Here is a 26,973-nt window from a genome sequence, read left to right on the forward strand (position 1 = left end):
CCAGAAGGTCATTGAGAAATTTGCAAGTCAGAAAGAAAGGAGAGCAACATTTATTTTCAAATAGTGTTAATGGCCAATGATTAGGTAACTATAGTGTGTTGTGTTTTTTTTGAATGATTACCTTGATTACTTCATTACTGATAATAAACCCACATTCAATTCAAATTCACTGATTCATAGTACATTTATTTGCATGTATTAACATTGACTGTAATAATGATACGTCACCTGATTAATGGCTATTTATAGTCCTGCATTACTGACAGTTGTTGTTTGCGCCCCCCCAAATATTTTTAGCACCAGCCTCCACTGTTAATAAGACAAATTGCCGGTTAATATGCACGCGGACTAAATTGGCGTATCATATGCTCGCAAAAATAGGCGTATCATGCACGCAAAATCTAACTTTGGCGTACGTATTTCACGATAATGCAATGCGCATGTTATTTATATGCAATTCATGAGACTGGGCTGAAATATACAGTATTTGTGTAGTGGAGCAGCTGTCATTGAGATGATGAGAATACAAACAGATGATTTTCTTCAGGAGCTTCTTAAATGAATCACTCATTAACTGACTTCAGTCTCAGTCATACATTCACATCAACTCATATCAACACACATTCACAACACAGTGCCTTTAACAAATATATCACACTGAGCTAAACATTATGGATCAAATAAACACAATATCAATCAAATGTAATGAAAATTACCCAACAAAAAGACTGAAATCATTAGTTATAATAAATATTTACAAGTAAAATGTTAAATGCACCAGCTCTACCAAACAGTCAATTTTAAGAAGTTACCTTCATAGACCTCCACCTCACACAGAAAGAGAAAAGATGAAAATCCAAATCTGACCACATTCACATAACGTCCCTTCATCCCGTGACATGAGAAACTGATGGGTTGACCAAGTAGAATATTAGAAATCACAGCACATCTAAAGAGAGAGAAAATCAATGAGTCTCTATAGAGGGGTTTCAATCAATCAATGAAAAGTGTTCAAGTGATTTCATAAATAACTTCACACGGGATTGTTGTTTCCATTGTTTTCCAGAGAGTTTCCAATACGAATCTCTGCTCCATTGGTTTGAAAAGAACAGCAGTCTGATCTAGCAGTGATGGTCACTGTACTGATGTCATAATAATCCAGAAGATCCAACCTCCACCATGGGGTACTCTCAGATGTTGTGGCAAAGCAGGATGGAACCTTTCTGACACCATCTATGGCAAGTTGAGCTGGCCAGCCACTCCATGTGGATGATTGTGTCGCTGTTCCTTTAAATGCTAAATTCTCTAGAATATATATATTCAAAGACAGTTAATCAGTCCGTTTGTAGATACAGTAAATATAGTGTCATGACACAATTAAAAGATGAATATGAGGAATTTATGAAAGTGAAAGTGACCTATTAGTCAGATATGGTGAACCATACCCATAAATCTGCTTTTAACCCATACAGAGAGTAGTGAACACACGCACACCAAGTGGTGACCACACGTACACCCTGGGCAGCTATCACTGCAGCGCCCGGGGAGCAAGTAGGGGTCAGGTGCCTTGCTCAAGAGGAATCGAACTGTTTGGCCCTGGGAATCGAACCGGCAACCTTCTGGTCACGAGTCCCACTCTCTAACCATTAGGCCACGACTGCCCCCACAAATTGACTGCCCCCAAAAACAGACTCACAGCTGAAAGACGTTTCACTTCACATTGAAATTTCTCTCTGATACTTTATAACTCGTCTAAGTTTAATGTCAACTATTTGATAACAAGAACATCTCACTTGAAAGTTTGCAACACAAAGAATTGGTTTTGATTCATGACTTAGATTATAACTTTCATGAATATTCATTCAAATAAACTGTTCAAAAAAATCGATAATTTGTAAAATGAATTCACTAATAATGCATGCTGGTGTAAGTATCTGAAAAAATCTGAACACATTCATGATATTTCCAGTGGAAGCTCTGACTGAACGTCTAGATGAGACGAAACATTTGATGACCAACACAAACATACCAGAATGAAGCATTAGAGAAACATTCTCATGAGAATTAAACTGTCATCTAACCACAAACTTACAACAATGAATGAGCAATAAAAACGATCATTTACATCATTCTACGTGTGAAGAATCAAAAGATTTGATTACCTGCTAAACTACCCGGAATGCAAACAAGACCTGTTGAACAGAAACAAGAATTGTACACTTACATCTGAAACTCCATTACATTAATATTGATACAAAGCTGTTTCTTTATTTCTTAACTTTTAAAAAGTCATGTTAAAGATGTGAATGAAGAATGACTGACAGCATGTATGATGATGAGATGATGATGTGAGGTGTATTCACCAGAGAGTAAGATCAGATGAATGAGTTTGTCCATGTCTCTGCTGAACGAAAGGAATATGAGAAAGGAGAAGAGAATTGAGTTTCTTCTGGGTGATGAGCAGAACTTACCTCTGGGGTTACAGATGAAGATTTCACTCTTCTAGCAATACATCAGTACACCCCTTTCTAGATTTGTGTTTCGCTCTCCACCCTCACCACACTTTCACTGTCAGGTTGATCAATGTACGTGACACCACTGGACCTCTAAAACGCTTTTCTCAACTCAACTTTGTCATTTCAAGTCTTATTTACAAATCAAATCTGGTTTCACGAAAATGGCACGAACCATCATGTGCACATGGAAATCTTGTGCTCTCACATGGAAACCACCAGATTAACATAAAGAAAACAACTTCAAACAAGACACCATTCATTTCAATCACAAACACAAGCCAGTGAATCATCACGCCAAGCTTGTCATGTTTTGTGTTATGAGTTCAGAATAAAGACCCTTTCATACGGACAATTTAAACCCAGAGAGCAAACAACAACAATTTACAAGCAGAAATCAAGAGTGAATGGGAAGTCATTCGTATCTGGAACATCTAAATGAAAGCAGAGAACGATTACACAACAGATGCTTAAAACATGCACGGTGTCATCTTAGTTCACAACTCAAGCGTGCTCACAGAGCGTTAAAACTCCCGTCTATCAACAACTTGAGCCGGTTTTGTTTAGGGCTGTTTTGTTAAGAAGATCAATTCAAATTAAGCATGCATTCTGTGTCTGTGCATGAGAGAAGAAGAAAAATAAAACAACGATAAGTAGGTGGCGTGTAATCGTTATATATCATTAGCACTATAATCAATTCAATTCGATTTTATTTATATAGCACTTTTCACAATGTGCATTGTTCCAAAGCAGCTTCACAGGAGCAAATAAGAAAAACTGAAAAACACAAAAAAGGTCAAACACAGCACAGTGCATGGTGTTTATAGACCAAGCATTAAGCAAGTGTAAAACCTTTTTGCTAAATTTCAATATTTTGCAGTTAGTATCAACCTTTTCTAATGTGATACTTCAAAAAGTGTACAAAAATACATTGATGAAAGCATGGCTGAAGATAGCATTTTGTTTTTAATATTTAGTCATGAAGCAGTAGTAATTGTAATGGTAAATGGTACCATTAGAATCATGTGTGAGCACATGAGTGATCTAGCTAGCCACCTTCAGTTACGTATCCTGCAGCACATAATGTTACGAGGTGTCAGCAAAATAGGTATGTTTGTAGCTAAGTGGCTAGTGCGCTAGTGCTTGCTATTTAGGTAACGTTAGATGAATAAAGCATTCACTGTGTTTCTGTGGTTTGTCACAATGTGCTGGCTACTAAGCTCAATTTGTCAAGATTTTTGTGGGGGAAAAGATGGATGCATTGGTCTGCATTCGCTGCCATCACAGGCCGTGCCTGATGTGTAACGTTAAGGTGAGCTAGTGATTTGTCAGTTTATCTATCGCCGCAACAGGACAATAAAGGCTCTGCCTTAACCAAACAGTCAAAACTTGTGTCAGAATGCTGTTCATTGACTTAAGCATTTAACATTTAGACCCGACTCACAAACCACACTCAAGTGTGGTATGGCAAGAGCTCCGCATCGGACAGTAAACACTCCAGCAGGTGATGAAAACTGCCCAAGCATCACCGGCAACCAGTTAACCATGACTGAGAACATTTACCTAAGCACTGCCTGGGTAGATGCAAAGAAACATAATCAAGGAGGCCTCCCAGTTGTATGCAAACCACTACCCACATATGTGTTCTGATGTGTACTTTGTTTTTTAGTGCCCCTCAGGTGTTAAAAAATAAATACTGAGAAAGGGTCATGTGATCAGCCTACACCAGAGTAAAATATGGAGGAGAAATTACAACCTGATCTCGATGAAACAATGGCTGATTTGGAGGAGATACAGGTATGTTTTATTTTATAAAAATTATGTGCCAGAATTTCACTGTATGTGTGTGTGTGTGTGTGTGTGTGTGTGTGTGTGTGCGTGCGTGCGTGCGTGCGTGCGTGCGTGCGTGCGTGTGTGTGTTTAGTTTTGATTATTGATCAAGGTTTGCTAACATTGCTGTGTCATGTGTCTGAACAGTTTGGGACAGTGATCTCGCTTCTATAGTGCTGCTACTGCATCTGATCCCTCCTTCTGCTCCAGGCCAAAAGAGACCAGGAAAGGTCTCTGCCTCCCATGCTGAGAGACATCTTGTTGTCTTCAAGAAGGTTAGGGTTCAGTGATTCTCTATAATTTGCTTGGTCTTCTCAGAGTGGAACAAACATTGAGGAGCATCTTCGAGTCATCACTAGTGCTCGGCCCTATCTCTCCTGGCTGTGGGACCTCAGAAGAATTCAGTTCACCAGTACTTCATCATTCTTGATCAGCATGCCATTCCATGCAAGTCAAGCTCTTCTCTTGGTGCCTTTGACGAACTCTTTAAGGCACACTCAGTTTTTGGCACCTCTTACAACACTATGCTACACAACATGTACACTTTCATCCAGACCACTGTGTACAACATAGATGTTGGCAAAGTGAAAGAGAGTCCTCGTGTTGCTGAGCTGAGAGCAAGGCTGCTTAGTTAGGTGCCTTAAGTTTATCTGCCAAGATGAAGTGTTTTGTTAGTGAGGAGGAGTTAAATGGTTCAAAGATGCTTCTTGGGCACTTTAGATGAGTTCATGGTTTTGTTCCAGGAAAGACTCTAAAGTGTGCAGAGGCAGGTTTTGGTTCTCTGTTTGGGACTTTTTCAGGCTTTAGGAAACATCTGCACGTAAAACACGCTGAGCAAAGTGATCAGAGTTTTGAAACAACTGACAACCGTGACCGACTGCCAATACAGATGAACAAAGTAATGCAGAAACATCTGATCAGACTGGCAGTGCTGGAGAGGTAGCCTCAGCGTCTGTGTTGTTAAAGTCACAAAAGAGCACTTTGGATATGTGTGCGCTTGCTGTTGCAGAACTAAAAGTTGCTGGAGTAAGTCAGTCTGTTTTAAATGCAGGTTTTGTTTTATCTGTGGAAGAAATCGTTTTTGAGATTCATAGTCAGGCCCAGGATGCAGCTTTGCTCAGTCTGTCCCCTCAAGATTCTGCAACTAAAAGGAAAATAGAAAATTCATTTGAAAATTTGGAAAATCCATTTACTTAGTTAAATTCTGAAGCCAAACGAAAGAGAATCTTTACAGAAAAATGGGAAACCGTTGAACCAAGTCAAATAGTTCTTGGCACAAGATTTGACAGCAGGAGAAATAAAACCTCAGGAACATTTGATCAAGTTGTTGTGACTGATCAATTTGCTTACATGCCTTAAGGCAATTTTACGAAATCCACACCTTACTGATTTGTTTAAACCCAAGCATGTTCCAAAGGAAGGTGTTTATGTCGACTTAAGTCATGCAGCATATTATAAAAGTAATCCCTTATTTAATTCAGAAAAAGATGCCTTACAAATTCAGCTATTTTATGATGATTTCGAAACGGCTAATACGTTGGTGTCATGACTCTGCCTTGTATTGTCATGTTTTTCTAGGTCTTGTGGCAGAGTCATGACAAAGCCTTAGGTTAAGTGTGAGAAAGACATGGCATTGTTTAGATATTGGCATGCCATGTGCTTTCTCGTGTCTCGTCTTTGGCCCCACCCCTCTCGTTCCTCGTATAGCTTTCCTCCTGAGTCTCGGAGGAACCGTCCTCCAGCAGTCAAACTGTTTGATGGAAATAATGATTTGGGTTTAAATGCCACCCAAAGTTGGTGCTTGTTGCGCAACATGCCCCTATTATTTGGAGATTTAGTGCAGAGAGATGATAAACACTGGCATCTTTTGCTTTTACTTCTGCACATTGTTAATGTAGCATTTTCACCAGTCCAAACAGATGGCATGACAACTTTTCTTAAACATTTAATAATCACCAGCTATTCAAAAAATTATTTCCTGAGAAAAATCTCTTGCCCAAGCATCCCATGATACATTACCCACGGTGTATAAGAAAAATTGGACCAATTCTCCACATGTGGTGTATGCGCTATGAGGCTAAACATAAATACTTTAAAACACAATTGAAACGTTTTAAAACATCACCAAAACATTGGCAATAAAGCACCAGAGTTGTATGGCAATGTACTGGGAGTCTTTTAGCCAGTACAGATTGTCGCTTGGCCCAGGAAAGATGGTGGAACTGAGTGAATTTAAAGGTGGCCAAGAGATTGCTTCCAAACTAGGAGTGGTGATGTCAGAATCTGTGTATTCGGTGGATCAAACACCATGGTACAGACTATCGACCTGACTGTATTATCTGTACAGATGTAGCATGTGAAATGCCAGTGTTTTGCAAGGTCAAGTCTATTGTTGTGAAAGATGAAAATGTGCTGTTATGTGGAACAAACTGTATTTTTTGATGACCATTACCATGCATTTACAGTCAAACTGCATCCAGACAGAGTTTTAAAAGTTGTGAATGTTAATGAGCTGTGTTATTTCAACTCATTTGATCTTCAGAGGAAATATGGTAAAACAGATTCTGCATTGCATATAGTGCCGTATTGCCATTTCATTCAGAGTTTTGTGATTGTATCCTGAGCCTGACGGTTAATAAATGTTTTAAATGTGAAAAAGTTGTTTGTATTCTTTGTTTTGAAAACACGTTCATTTCACGTGGTAGAACAGTTATTGTTTAGTTTAAGTGAAAAATGTACTTTCCTTAGATTTGTTGGAAAAGTAATAATCATTGTAGCTATAAAAATTACTATGTAAGAGTTGACTTTACACTGTAGCTGAGAAAAGTATTTACACCACAGATAGACACTTACAACACAAAATGAGTGGTAAAATTTGACTCTGGTAAGATAATTTCACTCTATTAAAACTGTAAATAAACTCTACATGTATGAAGTATTAACACTAATGAGAGTTAATTCAACATTAGTGTTAAACTGTGGTAACACCAAACAGAGTAACTTACCCCTAAGTGTTAAACTGTAGAAACACTATTTAGTGTTGCACAGTGTTATTTGTTTTACTCAAAATAGAGTTCATTTAACTCTGGAAATGTAACACCATGATGAGAGTCAATTTATCACCATTTCTGAGTGGGACCAAATACACTCAGGCCCAGTGTTAAATATACTGTAACTCTCATAGAGTTATATTTAACACTGCAAAATTTACTGTGTAGTAACATTTTCTTCAAATGAACTAATCCTGGAACATAACCTGCTCCTAACTCCTCCGGGTTATCTTCAGAGAGTAAGATGCTATGGTTACTTACATACCCTGAAAGTTACGTCTGTTTTTGGAAAAGAAAGTTGAGGTTATCAGCTAACTAACCCTTAAACTTACCCGGGTATGTCACATAACCAGCTTTCTGGAATACCCCCCTGTTCTGAAACAAAAACTCAGTTTTGCATCTCGGTTTTGGTTGAACCTCCTTATTGAAACGGGCCCCTGTTGTGCTCATCGCAGAGTTTTCGTTTATATGTTTTGGATACACAAATTTTGCTATTTTTCATAAATAAACAAGCAATTTTAGCCAAGATGTTTTCAGAGATGACAGAGAAGATGTTATAATAATTTAACGAAAAATGCGTGTGTGTGTGTGTGTGTGGACTGCAGTATATTGTTGGTGTTATTAAAGGAACCATGTTTTCTTATTTTAAGTCTGGGAACATATGCGCTGTGGATGTGCGTTAAACGGGGCTGAGGGGGCCGCGCTGAGCAAGAAAGTAGCAAAGAACAGAACCCTGAGGTTGTCTATCATTTCAGAGTGAGAGTACTGCTTAGGTATGGATGCAGACACGATTTTATAAGGATGTAACCGTTGGATGGTATAGCGAAAGGGGTGTGCTAATGTATATTTGTTGTATGTTTAATGAATGAATATTCAATAATCTGTATCATGCCCATGCCCATGGGGGTTATTATAGTCTTTTTATGTTTCCAGATACTCCCTTGGAGAAGTGTATCGAGGGATCGTTTATACTCATGCCGGGCTGCTCCGTTTAAGCTCTGCTGCTTTGCCTATGGTTGTTTTTGTTTATGATCGTGTTTGCTGTACATTAGTTTCATTTTGTTTATTTAACTCTGGGAGTTAAGTATATGCCAACCACCATTCTCATACCAACTTTTACTCTGCGATTTACTGAAGGAGTGTGGTTTGATCTCGTTGCAGGGACCAGCCTGAGGGAGGAGTCTGTTTGTATGCGGGGATCTTGTGGACCTCATCCTATCCACATTGTGTGATGAGGATGAATTTGACCTTTTATGGCACTACGTGACTACTATTTTGCTTTGTGTACACTAGAGGGAGCACGTCTTTATATTTAGCTTGTGAGAAAAACATGCCTGGTTGATTACAAGGTGCATTATAATTAAGTAAACAGTAGATTTCAGGATTTTGTTCACGTACCCCCTCCCTCACTTGGCGTACCCCAGTTTGGGAACCACTGCACTAGCTGGAGGCAAAACAAAGGGAAAACTGGAGGCGGCCATTACAAACCAGCACAGATTCGGCTACATGAGGAATTTAAAATATCATCTTGTTGTGTTGTTTAGTGCAACAATCGACAGAATACAGTCTCCAATTTGATATTTTAACACATTTCCCTGCCATTGTCAAACAAAAACGCTGACGACAGCTGTAGTTAAACACAATAAAACGAGCCGACTGAATAGAAACGATCATTAAACATGCTCGTGTTTCACTTCATAACAGTAACCTAAGATTAAAAAACTACTGTCTTTTGTTGGTGTGTCTAAAAATATCTCGCGTATGCCTAAATCATAAACGGGGGAACAATGTTATTTTTCACATAGCGTTAACTTTTGAATGCATAGGGTATGCTCGCTAACTTTGTTAGTTATACAACTAGCAGTTAACTATCAGCCAGAAACTAAACATAAAAGAAACTGTCATCTAGTTTTAGTCGTCACAACCCTGATAGCACACGTACATCTGGCAGACATCTATTTGATGTCTGCATTTTCATCTGGAAGGCATCTGGCAGATGCTGTTTGCTCATGTGCCCTACATCTCTGAGACGTCTGCTGTCAGATGTCATACAGACCTCTAGAAGATGTCTGTAAGATGTGTAGGATTTAGAACGGATGTACAACGGCTCTTTCTAAGATGTTTAGAAGATGTTTTTACACAGCAGATCTTTAGCAGACATCTTACAGATGTACCAGTGCTATCTGGGAAGTGCATTAAGGGAGAGGGAACAGTGAGAAGGCTCATGTTATGTCTCAGGTTTTTGTTAAAGTAAATGCATTTGCTAACGTTTGCCACTGTTAGCACACGCAGGCATCTATAGATGTATACGCTGTTCAATCTTTACTATAAACACTTGGTTTCTCTGTCTGGTAGGTGCAGATGTCAGGCCACTTAGCTGGAAGTAATCATGTCAGTTCGTCTCTGGATCCATTGAGTGAGCGCGTACAGATCGGCCAGATTCCTCACGCTAAAGTAAACTTTTTTTTTAAAAAACAATTGCGGTCCTAGACAGTGAGTGAAGTTACATGTTAATGTTTAATAATTTTTTTCGAGTCATTCTCAAAAAGCAAGCAAACAAAACGTGCTCCCTAGCATTAGTAATTTGGTCAGAGGGATCTTTCTGCCTCCAGCTAAGCTCCACACACAAAAACGCGTCACAATGTTTACAGGAAAGGCGTCTACTCAACTTTATTTATATAGCGCTTTTTACAATTTTCATTGTAAAACAAAACAAGCAAAACAATTAAAGTTGTACCTGTAAAAACAAGAAAAAGTTGAAAACACAGAAGACAGACACACCCACATACAAAACACTCCACACACACAATATGCACACGTACTAACACACATAGACATAGACACACACACACACGGACGCGCACGCACACAGACAAGCACGCACACACATAGACACGCATGCACGCACAGTGAAAGCACACATTTAAGATAAAGGAGAGAGAAGCACAGGTCAAATATTAAACCGATTATAAATTCCTATATGCAATATTAATTAAGTAAAACTTTAAAATTCTAATTCTAAAGCAGCCCCCCCGGCCAGACAAATAGTGCAAAACAGTATGCAAATGGTGACGAGGACCCAAAACTCTAATCGAGAAAAAAAACCTCAGGAGAACCCAGGCCCAACCAGGGGATTCCAGTTCCCCTCTGGCAAAAGCTGCTGCCTCTGCACAAGCTCGACCTCGACAGTGCTTGCACAACAAGGTTAAATAAAAATGAATTTACTAATAAGGTAAATTATAGATTTAAGATTATCATTCATAAGGTTAAGATGTAAGTGTGTGTTTATTAATCACACATGCGCCTGTAACCCGTTGCTTATAGGCGTATATGCATACATAGCTATATTGTTGTGAACACTAAAGTCCCACTTGTTAATATTAGTACTAGTTATGTTACTGTTTGAAACTCGCTTGCTGTATATTTCTATATTTAACGGAAAACTGTTGTAAACAACCTGCTATACGCATGCTATACAGTGCACTTAGGGGTGTTGTTGGGCACGGCGCGCAGCAGAACCAAGGCTTCACGGTGCTTTTATAAAACGCTCATATGTAGTCACCAGGTTTAAACAACTGAAACACAGCAAATAAAATGTGATTAATTATGAATGTGATTATTAATGATATACAATGCAGTTCCTCAGAAGACGACACACCAAAGCGGTTGCCAGGCAACACAGACACAACAACATACAGTGGTGCAGTGATACTTGTGTAATGAGTTCAGATGTATGTTTTTGAGAGTTTTACATAGACTCAGAACACGACACAACCGATCAGAATCAAGCACCAGCCTGAGCTGTTCTCAAGAGTCATTTCATGGTTAGTTATGTACAATAACATGTTTGTTGAATTACTGCACTTAGTATCTATAAATCACTCAGAAATGTGTCTGATACGAGATCTGATGAAGCCAGACTTCAACTCGACAATTCTCTCATGGTAAGACAAATAACATAGATTGATGGGTTTAATTACGTCTTTATTCTGTTAAAGCTGTGATTTGTCATTTCTGTCTATCTTCTTCTCAGTTTGAAACATAACATTGCAGGTTATTTTCTCTATTTATCTTTTCAGGTTCTCCAGACAGCTCAATTTATAAATCATTATTGTAAATTTACGGTTGTGAATCTGGGTAAGGTAAGAGAGAGTTTTCAACACATCTTTTTCTATGTACAGCTTACATTACAATTACATTACAGTTTACAGTTGGAAAAGTATTTCAAAGTATTTAGATTACATTACTCGTCTTGAGGAACATCATGATTTTCCAGCGTTTATTCTGTAATCTCTAGTGGAATATAATTTAATATTGATTTACATTATGTCGAGATCTTCAGTTTTGAATAACAGATGAGCTGAGAGAGGACATGATGAACTATGCAAAACAGCTATGAGGTCGTTTGAAGACATTGCAATACAAACAAAACCAGAACAGGACACCACTTTCCATGTCTGACCTCAAGATTCGAGAAATGATTTGACTGTCCTGAGATCATTTCAGGTCACTCATTGACAAATTCTGGGCAGAAAAATTTGTGTATAAGCGAAGACTCTGAGATGAGCAAAGCAGGATTTTACTACTGAAAACAAACACTGGAACCATTCACAGAACGTTCCCCTAACGTTAGTTTTTGGTTCCCTTTTGGTTATGTTTTGGGAACCAAAAAATAACATTCTAAGAACGTTCTTTTCAGGTTTTATTTTTTGCAACCAGGAAATAACGTTCCCAGAACGTTTCAGGTTTTATTTTTTAAATAATCAGAAAATAACGTTCCCTGATGGTTATTGTTTGGGTTTTTTTTTGCAACCAGAAAGTAACGTTACCTGATGGTTCTTTTTTGGTTATTTTTAATGGTAAAAATAGTAAAAACTGGTGAACGTCAGTGACATGTGCAATACAGAAATTATAAGATCACATTAACACGCTATACTGACCAAATGAAATTAATAAATGTGCCCTTTAATGGCTGAAAATAATAAACTAGTTAAGATAGATGAAAGTACAATCGTATATATCCATGTGTATTGCTTTAGTGTGGTTGTCTGTTACAGTATGTGTGTGCGCTCGAGCACGTGCATTCTCCGCTCTGCCCTTCGGTTTGTGCTGCGCTGACCAGAGCAAAGTAGGCGCAGTCATATAGCGGCAAAATATAATCTACATAAATGTCCCTGAGTGCGCGTGATGTGTACAGCTCAGTTATGTAGACGCGCTGCTCAATTTAAACCACAGAAATAGTCTGATTTTTTTAATGGTTCATTCTGTCTCGCGGTCCGGATGGAAGGAAAGATAAGCTGGGTGAAAACCTGTCATCCGGTGGTAACTGGACTGTTGCTCAGGGGCAGGGCATGCGTATTTTCACCACCCTGGGAGAGTTTAAAAACGCAAATTTTTATCTGCTTTTCAGGTGGTTGACGTGACATATTTTCCCACACGCGCTCTCTGTCTGCTGGTGAAAGTGTGTTTACCTGTGTATGTGCGCGCACGCGTCTGTGTGTGTGCGCGCTCGCGCGCTTCGGGTCGGAACTCGATACAGAGAGCAGAGGAAAATTGTAAAGGCGCGACCACGTAGAAACAGAAATGACATGCCGCCATGTAAATAAGATAAATACCATAATGCTATTTAGTTTGTTTAGTACGAGAATAAGGTATAGACATGTTATATAGGAAAGGTATGACTTCTCTTGTGATCTAACGCTAGTACGCTACATAAAAAATTAAATTAACGTAATGGTAGGGGAAACACTGCACACACTTTATCTGTTTGTGCCCATGATCACACATGATGACAGGCTCTATATACAGATAATACTTTAAACACACAGCAGCTCTTGTGTTCTACCAGTTTCTCATCATTTGAATGCAGATATGATGTAAAGTTCATTGTGCACTGTGCGGTGTAATCAGATTTATTCATTAAGACGAAAGTTTTTTGCGAAATTACAAGTTTGCAAAAGTATAAGTTAGTCATCGTTCAGTGATGGGGAATGTTCTTAGCCTGCTTTCTTTATAGGCTTCTATTTATGTCAAGTTTACATAACCGCTTTACCAATGCGTAAAGCATAAATAAAATCAAACACACACAATTACTATATAAAAGGCAATAATCAACAATCATTATTTTTGTTTTAATCTTGAAGTCTTCTGTAATGAATGCCTGTTTTTTATATTTATAACATCATAAATCATTTAAATCCTCAATGTATTGCAGTCATATATTGCAGTGTTCGTTGAATTCCAACAAGTGTGTGACAGTCGACAGCAATATGAAAGACTGAGAGCACGATGATAAACTCATTGAAAAAATCGAATGAGTTGAAAACAATTAAAATTCATTTGAATTATTTTTGAAATAATTTTCATGTTTGTCAAATTTAAGTTGTGAATCTAAAACGACACCTTAAAAACTGAATTAATTTACCTCCTCTATTTCTTCATTGAGAACCTTAATTTTTCTTTTTGCTTTCTGTTAGAACAACACATGAACAGTTTTCTTTACATTTAATGCATGATGGTTATCCTGGAGCCATATACTGTAGATATCCTTTCCATTTGTTCATTTAAAAGTGCATCAACCTTAGCTGAAGACTTGGCAGATGTGTATATTACTGTATCATCTGCATAGAGCTGACATTCAACATCAGGACAACAGCATGGCAGATCATTTATAAACAAGCTAAAAAGCAAGGGACCTAAAATTGAGCCTTGGGGTATGCCCATTTTATCACTCATGAACTCATGGTTAACTGTGTCAAAGGCTTTTTTAGGTCGATAAACACAGCACCCATCACATGCCCCTGATCCAAAGAGTACCTATAGCCTTTTCTAAGAAATAACAAATAACCATTTCAAACTGATGTTGATGAAGGAGATTATTACTTTCTATATAATTTATTAATTGTTCCACTACAACGTTCTATAAAAGCTTAGACATAACCGGTAAAATTGATTTTGGACGATAATTACACTGTAAAACTTTGCTGTAGTTTTTGCAGCAGGTTTACCAGTAACTTACTGTAGATTTAATTACTACTTAATATACTTTCCAATTAGTACTGTTTTTAATTACTTTAATCAAAGTTAAAACACTTTGACGTTTGATATTCAAAATGAGCAAGAAGAGACTGGCATTAGCATAGCAACACTGCAAAAAATGACATTCTTCCTTAGCATTTTTCTCTTGTTTACTGTAAAAATATAGAAAACTTCATAAATTACGATACATTTACATAACAAGAAAAGTGACCCAATATAGTTAGTCTTGTTTTATATGAAAGAAAAATATATAAACTAGGTAAGTTCATGCTTAAAACAAAATTGTACATTAAATCTACAGTTAGTTACTGGATAACCTGCTGCGAAATTACAGCAAAGTTTTACAGTGTAGAAATTAGAAGTCTCCTGACTTATAAAGTGGTGTAACTACAGCTTTTGTCCAAGCTTTTGGAAAAACACCTTCCCTGATGGATAAATTTATCGGATGGGTTGATGGAGGTGTCATCAAGGAACTATATATTTTAATTAAATTCATATGTAAATTATAAACATCCTTTGCGGTTGAATTTGGAAATATCTTTATGATTTTGGATATTTTGTTTTCAATATCCTTAATACAAAATTAATTTAATGACACAACCTCCACCCTATTTGCTAATGCTCCTAATTTAAAAAGTTGAGCTAATTCATCTACTGATCGAATAAAATATACATTAAACTCATGTGCCAAGGTGGCTTTATTGTTTATTACTCTACCATCTAATTCTAACTCTTTAATCACTTGTTGGTTTTGGGTCTTATTTGTTAGATTATTTAATTGTTTCCATAGAGCTGTACTTTTGTCCTTTGGATCTTTTTTGTGACTTGGATAAATAAATAACTCAAAAAGTAATAATCATGGCTAAATTAAGTTTATTAAGTAAATATTATACCATGCAGATACAAATGTCAAGCTGTCATAATAGTGCAAAGGTAACATGCTTTATATGAGTATATACTGTATATATATGCAAGGTCTAGCATCTTTTTTGGTTTAATACGACAAAGATATTTTTGTATATTGAAACGTTCTTTTCCTGATTCCTTTTACGCTGATGTGTATTATTCAGTGTTGAATGGTGAGCTCCGCTTCTCCATACACATATCTGAGTGCAGCACAGTCCAGACTGGCCATCAGTTTAGTCGAGCCGGCCCGTCGGGGACTGAACGCCTCCGTCCACGTTATAGATGTGCCTGGAGCTATCAGACTGAAAATACACAACAAACAGTACACACATGCAAATCTTGACAACGTAACGCATCCTTCCTTAAACATTGTGTAGGAGATTTTTACTTATATAGACTGTCCCCACGGAGATAATAAACCAGACATGTGCGTGCGTACGTGCGTGCGTGCGTGTTCACCTGTAGTGCTTGTGTTTGAACGGCAGGATTCCGGGACCTTCCATACGTACATCAACATTCTCCAGATTGAATTTAAATGGGTTGCTGAACTCAACAGTCACATACATCTCCTCACTCACTCGTGGAGACCCTGTCACCTACGCACACATATACACAGACAATGAGAGAGACACTACGGCAAGTTACTCTGAAAAAGTAATAAATTACTAGTTACTAATTACATATTCAATAGTGTGATTAGATTACTGTACGAATTACTCCAAAAAGTATTTAATTACTTATTACTAAATACTTTCTATATCCTACATTGATAGTTAAGTGATTCAAGGATAGACATGAAACGGCTCTTTTGATTCATTCAAATAAATAATATTAAACTACATAAAGTAGTATTATTAACTGACCAAAGTATTACAAATGTGAGAATTATACATTAAAGCACGGATTCTAAAGTTAGACTTTGAATTTTGATGTCAATTCCACTATTGCACACACATATATTACACAAAGGGGCGGTTTCCCAGACAGGGGTTATTTTAAGCCAGGACTAGGCCTTGGTTAAATTAGGACATTTACGTTGTTTTTAAAAACATACTTTACAAATAACATTACTGGAGGGCACCTTGAGGCAAAACAATCGCACTGATATGTTTTAAGATACAGTATGTCAGTGCAAGTTGTTTTCGATTAAGACACTTCTAGCATTTAAGTTAGTCTGGGACTATAGGCTTAAGCCCTGTCTGGGAAACTGCCAAAAGATATTTAGTTCAATTACATCAGAAGTAACTGTAATTAAATTACAGAAAAAATAAGAGTAATCCCTTACTTTACTTTTTCAAGGGAAAAGTAATTGAATTACAGTAACTCATTACTTAGTAACTAGTTACACCCAACACCGCATATGGTATGCCATTACATATACTGTATATGTATGTGTCTATAATGCAAAATGTCTCTCAGTAACCGTGTACTTTCTGCTCATCAAGATCACTGTATGTTTCAATGATATATTTTAAAACCAGAATGAGATCTAAACACATCTATAATCATATATAGCATTCCATAAACAATATTTAGTGTTTCTAATTGACCATGTAACATCTGTATGGAAGGCCAAATGACTTAAAATGACATGAGCACATATCGAAATTGCTAAAAATTGACATGGAAAAAATAAAAGCTAATTCAAAATAATAAAAACACAAATACAAATAAACTAACAACAAAACTATAATAACTCTTAGTGTTGAGTTTGACTGGAAACTACACAACTTGATATGGAAAATGATGTCCTATTATAGGAATTCTTATTTAATCGTGATTTTCTAAGCCAATGGTAAAGAAGTGCTGATGACACCCACATGTGTTGACTGTCATGTCAATAATGCTGCTGCTTAAATGAAATATGGTGAGATATGTACTGAGGGTGAATCATGTCAGACCTTCACGGTGAGTTTGGGTTTGTGCATCTGGATTAACTTCATGGCGGTGATGATCTGTCCCGTCCCTTTCACCTTCCCGGTGGTGATGACGTTGATGTTCCCCTGTTCCACCAGTTTGTGCATGTAGTCCTCACTACGCACCGACACTTTTTCTTCTTTGCCTGACACCAATAGAACGTTTGATGATTTACAGGTAGCAGTCGTGGGACGGACTTTTTTACTACACTCTCTCGTACATGTACTCACTTTGTTGTGGCTCTAGTTTGACTTTGAGAGTTGTAGACACGATCTCGCTGCTCGGGACTCCTGTGTAATACACCACAGTCCCGCTGATGTACACTTCTGCAGTGCGCTGCTGATCGCTGCGATTGCTGAACCGCAATATCAGGTCAAATTTATCCCCAACCCGAACCTCCAGAATGGGGATCTCCACATCCACGTCACACGCAGGAATAGTGGCTTTCTCCCTCTGACAGCCGAACGCTTCGGCCTTCTCCAGCACCTGACGCTCCTCTGGGCTTCCTGAAAGATGACACGCGCATAAAGGATAACAAAAATATATATTTTTTGAAGAACCCCATAAAATAAAATAATTAAAAAACAAAACCACTGAGACATTTATCAAAATATCTTATTTTGTGTTCCGCTGAACAAAGAGTCACGTACAGGTTTATAACCACATGAGGGAGAATATTTTTAGCTTTTTCAAACATTAAAACCACAAAAACACATCTGTCACCTTCAGGGAATTTGTAATCACTCATGATATCTCGACGTCCATCGTGCAGCACGGCTTTAGTCAGCACCATGCGACCCACATGGGTTTGATTCACCCTTACCGGCTCTAGAGTGCCGTCCTTCAGTCTACGATAGAAGACCACATCACTGTTCACCTGCGACAATACAACACAAAAAAATCAGAAAGGATCCTTTTGAAAGGAGTCAGGAAAGGATCCTGGCAGTAGATCCAGAAAAGTGTAACCGAAATATTGTGATCGCCCCCTGGTGGCTGGCTGCAGTATAGGCATAAGATGTCAATTTCGGGGATGTTTTGGCCTTGTTTTATTCTACAGTGGAAGAAACACGTGCATAATAATCTATAATAATAGATAATTGAACGATTTGTTATATAACTAAAAACTATATTCAACACCTGTAGACTTTCACATGAAAAGATATAACATCTAAAACTCAGAGACAGAGTGAAACATACTCGTAAAACATACCACGGCGCATGCTTGACTTTACCTCAGCAAACACGAAAGGTGCATCAAACGGGAAGCAGATCTGGCCGTGTTTGATAGCAGCGACGGATGCAGGTCCACACCTGTACATACCTGACAGACGACGACGTTCACAAATACACATCAGAGAATAACACAAAGGTTACACTGCGTGCGTGCGTGTGTGCATGTGTGGGTGAGCGTGTGTGGTACCGTCACTCGTCTCCTGTGGAGTAGCGTCAACGACCTGCCAGCCTCCAAATCCAGGAGGAAGATCAGGTCTGGCCATGTAACACTCGTTCCAGCAATGATAATTCCTGTAGATGAACATACAGCCACATACTGAATAAGATAACATAACACTGATCTACTCCAATCTACATCACACTTATGACACCTCTCATTGGATGATGTCATATCATAAAACGCAACTATTTTACAAATTAGACAATAATAACTTACCTGGTTCAAACTAGAGCTGTCACGGCTACCGGTATTGACAATAACCGTGGTATTAAAAACCATGATAATTGATATGGTGCTAATATTTGGAGTGTGATTTATTGAGCAAAAAGAACAATGATGAGTTTGACGGATAGGACATTTCAACAGATACCGTGATAATACCGTTATCGTGAGTTATTGGGCCACGACGATCCTGTTGTGAAAATCTGATTGAACCTGATTTTTGCTCAATTTTAAAGATCCAGTAGAAATAATCAACGTAAAACTTTTGTTTCAATAAGACGACGCATACCAGATGGAATCCTTGGTGCGATCTCGGTCCACTTTTCCATTTTCATCCAGAATGATGTCCATCTTCAAGTTACCGTCGTTGTCGTGAGCTGAGAAGAAGTTCGTCACGACCCTGCCGGGGATCCCGAGACAACGCAAGACTGGAGAGCCAGAAAAGGGTCGATTAATCACACATGATGGTACAGAGCGATACATGATGTACGTCGCCGGAGGTGAAGTGAGCTCTCACATGTGTTGAAGACGGCAGCATAGACCCAGCACTGAGCGAAACACACCGGCTTGCCCTTGCTGTTGATGTAATCCAGGAGGATCTCAACACTGCCCGTCCATGATGTTGGAGGAACGCCGTACATGTAATCCCCGCTCCAGTTTCCCACCAACACGCCATCATCATCGCGAGAGTTTAGCTGGAACAAAACACGCCAAAGCAAAATTCTCACGGAAACGCATCTGATGTGTAATATATGGTCACGTGAGACCAGGAGTTCATGTCGTGATGATGCTGGATAGAATACAGACATTGAAGAGACACGTGTGTTGTTGAGCTCACCATGGCAGAAGCTACGCGGGCAACTTTGATGACATCACCACGATTGGACAGCGGCATTTCTGCTTTATCCAGAATGAACAAACAGGCATCCAGTACACCAAATTCAAACTAGAAGTGTGGAAAAAACAGTCAGTTAAAGCATCAAATCGCTATGTTTCCTGTGGAAAAAAAACTTCTTTTAACTCAAGTTTCCTAAACAAGTTTCATATGTGGTTTCAAAAGTTAACATCATCGCTCTGTAAAACTACACTTAAAAACATGGATGTATTGACATTATATAACAAAACATCACAAAGTTCTGTTTGCTACAGAGAAGGCAGGACAAGCACTTTTCAATTAAAACAAAATAAAAAGGTTTTTAAAGTAAACATTGAATATTTTCTTGAAAATTTGAAAATGTTATGGTTGTCAAATCTTAATGGAAGCAGTTAAACCCAAATTTTGACATATAAAAGAGTACAGTAAATACGCGTCTTTGTGTGCTGGTTGGCTTTATACCTGACCGAAGTTCCAGGCCCGTTCAGACACATCGTCATACGCTCCGTGATAGATGATACCCAGCTCATTCATAACGCACTCCTCCCGTTCCTCCTCATCATCCATAAACACAGCATCAGCTTCAAGACAAACATGAGAAATACATATTCACATTTCACACTTTTTAAAGTGTCGTGCATTCACAAGAGTTCAGTTCACGGCATCTCACAACTTGGTGTAAGCGTGTCGTAAAGTGCTTGTGAAAACCACGTAACCTCAGGATTCACGTTTACGACAGTGGAGGAGGAATGTCGTACAGAAGAGCATTTTTTGGTTTTGTAGACTTCTAGTCTACAGTCTTTGTGACTGGCATTTTAACGTAAAAAGAAGTATTTGGCCGACATCAATAGTAGCTACAAGTAGACACTGCTTGGCCAACAAGCATTGTGATAGAAATGTCAAAGGTGACAATGCAAACAACTGTAATAAACAAGTCTAGATTAACAATGAAAAATGACAGCGATCACAGCACTGAAGGCTTTACACGCAAGCAATTGTTGACTAAGAAATCTGTAACTTCAGACCTGGTGACCATGGGTTGAAGAGGATGTAGACGTCTTTGCTGCGGTCCCTCCTGGTCCTGCGGATGCCATAGGGAGTCACCACACCAATGAATATCATGTACCTTCCCACAATGCACTCTGGTGAGGGAAAGATGCCCATGGTGACAACGTTGTCATTGGTCTCCATGATCCGACCTCGCCAAACGCTCTGACGTTCCTCATTGGGGAAGACAGGAATATAGGTGGCCTTACTGTACTGAGGACTGGACCCTAATGCACACAATTACAAAGCCAACGTCAACGTTTGAGAGCAAGACCAAGAACATTTTTGCCTTTGCTTTACCCCAATATAATACTGATCCATAAATCGAGCTGTCGGCTACGATTCTGTGGGAAATGTCAGTCTGATGTCATTCGACTTCGACACACATAAAAGATTGGAGAGTAACCAGCTATTTTCTGTTTCAAACAGAGAGGGAAAGTTACGGAGCTTTAACAGATAAATATTATCGGAAAAAAGAGAAGTGCAGAAGGAAGTTTTGGCAATGAAGGGAAGTGTGTCAGAGAGAAGGGAAAGTGATGATGGTGTTGCACTATTGCAGAAAGATGGCGGGTCTTGTGTAATTTGAGTGTCAAACACGCAGTGTCATCAATGATTCGTATTGCTGTGCTGGACAATTTACCTCTTGAAATAGTTCTTGTATTGCGAAAGAGGGAAGTTGACCATTCAAGTGGAACAAACATGCTTCGAAACCATCGAGAGGGAGCAAGAGTTTATCCTGATATTCGGAACAGTATACACCCTTTTACTATAACCAGGAACCAGTATTAGACCATGTACAAATGACAAAAGGACGGCTCACCCATGACAAACTCAACAGCAAACTTGTCTTCGGTCGGTTTGTAGGGTCGATCAAATGTGATCTTGATCTGGAACTCCTGAGCCCGACGTACGATAAGGAAATCGCTGGAATATAAGTGCGTGTGATGTCCACGTTTATTCTCCTCCTGAGGACGTTTCAGCACATCAACATCCCAGATATCCAGAAAGTCTGAGGGATGAACACAAGGATTGTCTAAATGAGATCATACTCTAAAACATTACAGCATCAGTTTTACAGCTCAGCTGGTAGAGCATCATCACACACACAGCTGGGGAACAAAATGAAGAGACCACTCCAAATTTTCATTTCAAATCATCATTTCTAGATGTATTGTGGTCATTCCAGTCCAGTGTGTGTTGAATTTCAACAAAATCAAACCTCAGGACACGAGTGACAAAGTCATCCAACAGCATTGTGAAGGACAGCATGACAAGACACTGTGATAAACATCCAGGTTGTCACACAAAAAAATCCATTTGAAACTTTTCTTAAACACATGTACAAATATGACCGTTGTATTAAAGTAAATCTGGACTTTGTAGTATTTGAGATAAAAATACAGAGCCTCTTTTCTGTTATTTTCACCTCTTTCTCCAGTTTTCATTTTCTGCAAATAAATGCAAATACAAACTATATTTTTATTTCAAATTTGGGAGAAATATTGTTAGTAGTTCACCGAATGAAACAAAAACAATCAATTTACCTAAATACTTAATACTAATACTTAATACTTATAATAATACTAATAAATAGTCCATTTTTAAATCCGAAAAAGGGTATCCTGAAATGGTCTCTTAATTTTTTCCATGTCTATATACATGGGCAATTCCATGAACATGTCAACCTTACCATGAAAAAATAAAGCACATATATTAACATTTGGTGGTTCAAAAACACATGTGAGGTCTCTCTTCAAGTGTTTAAGACATTTGTTTTACTTTTATCAGGTAAGTGCAGGGGCGGACTGGCCATCTGGCGTTCCGGGAGTTTTCCCGGGGGGCCGCTAACGTGTGGGGCTGGAACGGATGCTTGGGCCGTTCAGATGGACGTATTATAAATGCGAATGCATGCAACGTGAATGCAGAAGACACGTATGCATGCCACAAACCCAACCCCATCCCCCCCCCCGGTCGACAGAAATGGTGGAGCCAAAAGACCCAGGGCCGATTTTTCTTCCCAGTCCAGCCCTGGGTAAGTGCCATTAAAAGTTTGTGTTTACACAATATATGTCTGTATACTTATTACCAAATACATACATTAAGTATATACTCCTTTGTGTTTACGGACTCAAAGTGGTACTCCCCCAAATTCAAATTTCCTGCATGGGACGACCCGACAGCGCAAATTATAAATCATTACTATAAGCTTACTGTTGTGAATCAATCGTTTTGAACACTGATCTGTCAATGTATTAACTCAATAATTGATTTCTAATGATTTTTACCCCAAAATTATCGCAGACTGCAGCTTTAACATATCGCATATGACAGAGGTTGTTATAGAAAAAAATCATTTTTAGACTTTAAACGTCACGTACAGAAAGAGTGTCATTGTTTCTGTGGGCATGTTTGAGGTTGATGTCAGGATATGTTTGTCGTGTAATAAATGTTATCAGAGTGTGTTGAATGGAGCACTGTGCTATCTGCTGGAAACAGTCAACTCACAGGAAACTGTCATGTGTAATCATTCTTCTGCTTCTGCACTTCAGAACTTTGTTTGGATACGTCCTAACAAGTGAATATATTGAAGTGAAGAAAACATCTTTGTCTTCTGCTCTTCACTTGTGTGGCGGTGACACTAATGTCAGTCATTGTTTGACACACACACACACACACACATCTCACCCTTGAGTGGCGGCGGTCCTCTGGGAAGTAACATGAAGGGCTCAAATTCTTCTATCTTGCCCTCGTCTTTATTGGAGCTGGCTTTGGGTCCGGCGCTGCGTCCGCGGTGGGACATTCTCTTGGGCCGTACAGCTGCTGATGTGACTGCGGGGCTCGGCTTCTCTTGAGTCTCTTGATCTCCCATCGCTGATACTGATGATGATGATGCTGATTCTAAACATCATAAAACAGACAGAAACAACACTCTTTATTTCTTAGTACTTTATTCTTTCTTTCTTTCTTTCTTTCTTTCTTTCTTTCTTTCTTTCTTTCTGTCTGTCTGTCTGTCTGTCTGTCTGTCTTTTCTTTCTTTCTTTCTTTCTTTCTTTCTTTCTTTCTTTCTTTCTTTCTTTCTTTCTTTCTTTCGTTCTGTCTTTTCTTGTTTAGTCTCTTTCTTTCTTTCTTTCTTTCTTAGTCCTTATTCTTTCTTCTTTCTTTCTTTCTTTTCTTTTTTAGTCTTTCTTTCTGTATTGTTAAGTAAGTTGTTGCATTTTGGTCCTGGCACGCATCTGTGTTGTATCTCCACTGGACCGCACCCAAGAGCTTCCCTGACAAATGTGTAGTGTGTCTAACTTCATTAACGTCATTTAAAGCATATATGATCTGTCAACTGTTTCATCCTTTAAACTGTCTTTGGGTCATTACCTGGGTCATTTATAATAAATGTGTTTTTGTATGTGCAAACCAGAAAAGGTTGTTTTTATTATGTGTGGGACTGGAAGGCATTTGAAAAGTAAACTGACCTGCCATTTGTTTCTTGGCCATTACCTTGTTTCTTTTTTGGTACTTAAATGTGAAAAATATTTATATTACAAGCTACACAATTGCAACTTGTATTCAAGCAAAATGTGGCACAAACTATGTCATGGCCTTTACCAACATCTGATTGATGGCTTACATAAGGGGCGTGTGTAAAACAGAGGTGTTTGGAGAGATGTTTTACCGCACCAGACAAGAGAGCAATGCCACGAACACACTGACACCTTTGTGCCCTTCAGACACCTAACCACTGCTGTTTACACACTTTCCACACGGAATCTTGGCAAGCGCGAGACAGAAAATATATTACAGCTGCTTTTATGGATGTGGATATAAAACAGATGGCACACATGTTAATGATGTTTTGCGAACTTCACACAATTTGGATGTGCATGCAAAACAATCAGACTTCTCTGTCAAACATACACAGTAATGCGTTTATGCACTTAAAAGCCAAACAAAAAATCCACAATAACATATTTAATAAATAAACTGAAAGTCTGATAATGAGCAACATTGTAAATGTTAAACGTGAAAAACAAAACAATGTGTAAAGATCAAACATAATACAATGTTTATCATTCTACTTTATAAATAATGCCATTGCACACTAACCTGATGTATTGTCAGTTAGAAAGTCTTCGGTTGTCCTTCGGGATAACTCCAGCCTGCTGTCTTCATCAATATATGTGGCAGAAAAAGCCCATCACACATGTAGTCTAACGGTGGGAGTGTCTGCGTATGCAAATCAGCAGCATGACGTAAAGTAAGTGGGCGTGTCCACCTCAAGCCTCTGTCATCGGTGTACGCCTGGGTGTGTATGTGTGAGATTAGAGTGGAAGTGCAAAATACTACAGCGTCTGTGTGAGAGAGTGCATGTGTCTTACGAAGAACAAAAATATGAAGAGATAAAGAGACGAGTGTGGAACGTGTCACAACTGAGAGAATTCATTATAAGGCTCGGTTGTGAGGGTTTGGGCTGTTCTGGCGTCCTGTATTGTATTTTATATTCCTATTAACTAGATTATTCTACACTGTGGGGGCAAAATCGTGCTATACTAACCAAACAGAATGAACACAGTGTTGCATAGACATCTGGTGGAAACCGGTAAAGCAAACGCACGCTTGCGACCAGCTACGATGATCTTCTCAACATATCACGAGCCTCGCGGCAGTTCGTGGCATAGGCACGAAATTTGGAATCTATTGATTCGTGTTCCTGGACACAAATTTGCCTTTTTTTTCGTGTCAGTCAGCATGACGTGTGAATGAACATTTATATATTTATAACCTGATATCAAAGACACACCTTACCCTAGTCCAAACATTAAATTCACAGCCACAAAGGCTAATTTTGCTAAAAATGGGAGTTTCACGAGGTGGCAAAGCAACGATAAAGGCCCACCCTAACCCCGCCCCTAAACATGACATCACAGGAGTCAAGTCAAATCATTACAAACATACGAATGAGAGCGTAAGTATTCACATGAATGAGCCACCTAGTAAAATAGTTTGCGTTGATATTTATTTATGCATATGATATGACATGATGCAGCGTATTAAAATAAGTTTGATTGAAAGTCCTGCTGGGTGACACGAAAAAAGGGGGAAATTCAACAGAATCAACAGACTACATTTCGTGACTATGTCACGAATTCCTGTGAGACAAATGTTTGTTGAAAACCACAGAGCCAAAACACTCCTGCACATTTTCCAAAGTTTCAATGTTTCTTTTTACAAAATCAGTAAAAAAAAGCTACGGACAGTCTTTAACAGCAAACACGTGAAATTCTTCACAAACATCTTTAAAATACATTTACTCAAGATGCCAACTTTTAATAGAATATAATCAATCAATAAGACTTGTTTTCAGGATTGTCATTAAAATGATCAATGTGGTATCTAAGGAAACTAAATGAATAAATGACATCGTGAATTTGAACAATATCGGTATACTGCGACACTCTTAAGAGATATAAGATAATCATATTTTGTCGTAAAAACTTTAGTGATTCTCTGTACTTCAGTGTGGGTCTCCTGGGCGGTTCAGAGCTCCTATATGGATCTTTTTTCCAAAGTTTTAATGAAGAAAATGCTTTAGGAGAATGTGAGTCACAGGTTTGAGCTCAACTTTACATGACAGCAGTGGTGGAGAACAGGGAACGTTCTTTCATCGTGAACTTTAATGCAGAATGTGTAATGCCACGGTACAAAATAAGTGCTTGTCATACGACAGCAGTTTACGCTGTGCACGTTGAATTTGATTTCAGAAAACAGGGGGTGTGTAGTCTTATGAATGAGCCTTTCATGAAACACCTGCGGTCAGAAAGCTGGACATACGACAGGGGTTTCCTAAAATATGGTTTGCTGGGTCAGAAGTGAGCAAATGTTATACAGCACATGTCTAAAATCACATTTTTATTCATGCATATTTTGTGAGTGAATGCTAGAAGAAATCAGTTTTATCTGAAAGTTCACATTCAACACGAATAAACAATCCCAAATAAAAATGGTGGGCTATTTTCGACTCAGCGTTGGGTCAAAAGGAGACAACCCCGTTGGGTTGATTAACCTATGCTGGTTGTTTTAACATATTGTTAGATAACATATAAAAAAAACTATTTCGGGTTAATCCCGTTT

General features: G+C 38.5%; 2 protein-coding genes across 3 annotated transcripts in view; both read right to left on the reverse strand.

Annotated features, from left to right (window-relative positions):
- The window catches only part of LOC130561722 (fucolectin-like), a 66,970-nt gene extending 64,407 nt beyond the window's left edge, over positions 1-2,563 (reverse strand). The window contains exons 1-5 of one of the 2 annotated variants that reach the window (XM_057346229.1): positions 2,472-2,563; positions 2,364-2,401; positions 2,163-2,192; positions 1,038-1,305; positions 813-949 (exon numbers count right to left, since the gene is read on the reverse strand). In XM_057346229.1, coding sequence (XP_057202212.1) covers positions 813-949; positions 1,038-1,305; positions 2,163-2,192; positions 2,364-2,397 — 469 coding nt within the window. In that variant the 5' untranslated portion in view covers positions 2,398-2,401; positions 2,472-2,563. Of the gene's footprint in view, positions 1-812; positions 950-1,037; positions 1,306-2,162; positions 2,193-2,363; positions 2,405-2,471 lie in introns of both variants that reach the window. The other variant, XM_057346237.1, reaches the window with a different exon arrangement.
- Positions 2,564-15,267: 12,704 nt separating this feature from the next.
- Positions 15,268-25,075, reverse strand: f13a1b (coagulation factor XIII, A1 polypeptide b). The gene is made up of 15 exons (XM_057341398.1): positions 24,949-25,075; positions 23,536-23,748; positions 21,671-21,859; positions 20,829-21,077; positions 20,266-20,384; positions 19,768-19,875; positions 19,447-19,624; positions 19,219-19,357; positions 18,675-18,778; positions 18,487-18,575; positions 17,978-18,131; positions 17,485-17,760; positions 17,239-17,399; positions 15,797-15,933; positions 15,268-15,639 (listed from the first exon to the last, which is right to left on the reverse strand). The coding sequence occupies exons 2-15, from the start codon at positions 23,717-23,719 to the stop codon at positions 15,498-15,500; spliced, it is 2,229 nt and encodes a 742-aa protein (XP_057197381.1). The 5' UTR covers positions 23,720-23,748; positions 24,949-25,075; the 3' UTR covers positions 15,268-15,497.
- Between the last annotated feature and the right edge of the window lie 1,898 nt (positions 25,076-26,973).

This window comes from Triplophysa rosa, linkage group LG1 (genome assembly GCF_024868665.1).
Source record: "Triplophysa rosa linkage group LG1, Trosa_1v2, whole genome shotgun sequence".
In the NCBI taxonomy this organism is placed as follows: domain Eukaryota; kingdom Metazoa; phylum Chordata; class Actinopteri; order Cypriniformes; family Nemacheilidae; genus Triplophysa; species Triplophysa rosa.

Coding starts and splice junctions, on each gene's coding strand:
- f13a1b (XM_057341398.1), bottom strand. CDS start 23,719: ATGGGAGATCAAGAGACTCAAGAGAAGCCGAGCCCCGCAGTCACATCA. Junction 17,400..17,484: donor CAAACTAGAGCCACAACAAA/GTGAGTACATGT, acceptor TATTGGTGTCAG/GCAAAGAAGAAAAAGTGTCG. Junction 15,934..17,238: donor AACCCAAACTCACCGTGAAG/GTCTGACATGAT, acceptor ATGTGTGCGTAG/GTGACAGGGTCTCCACGAGT.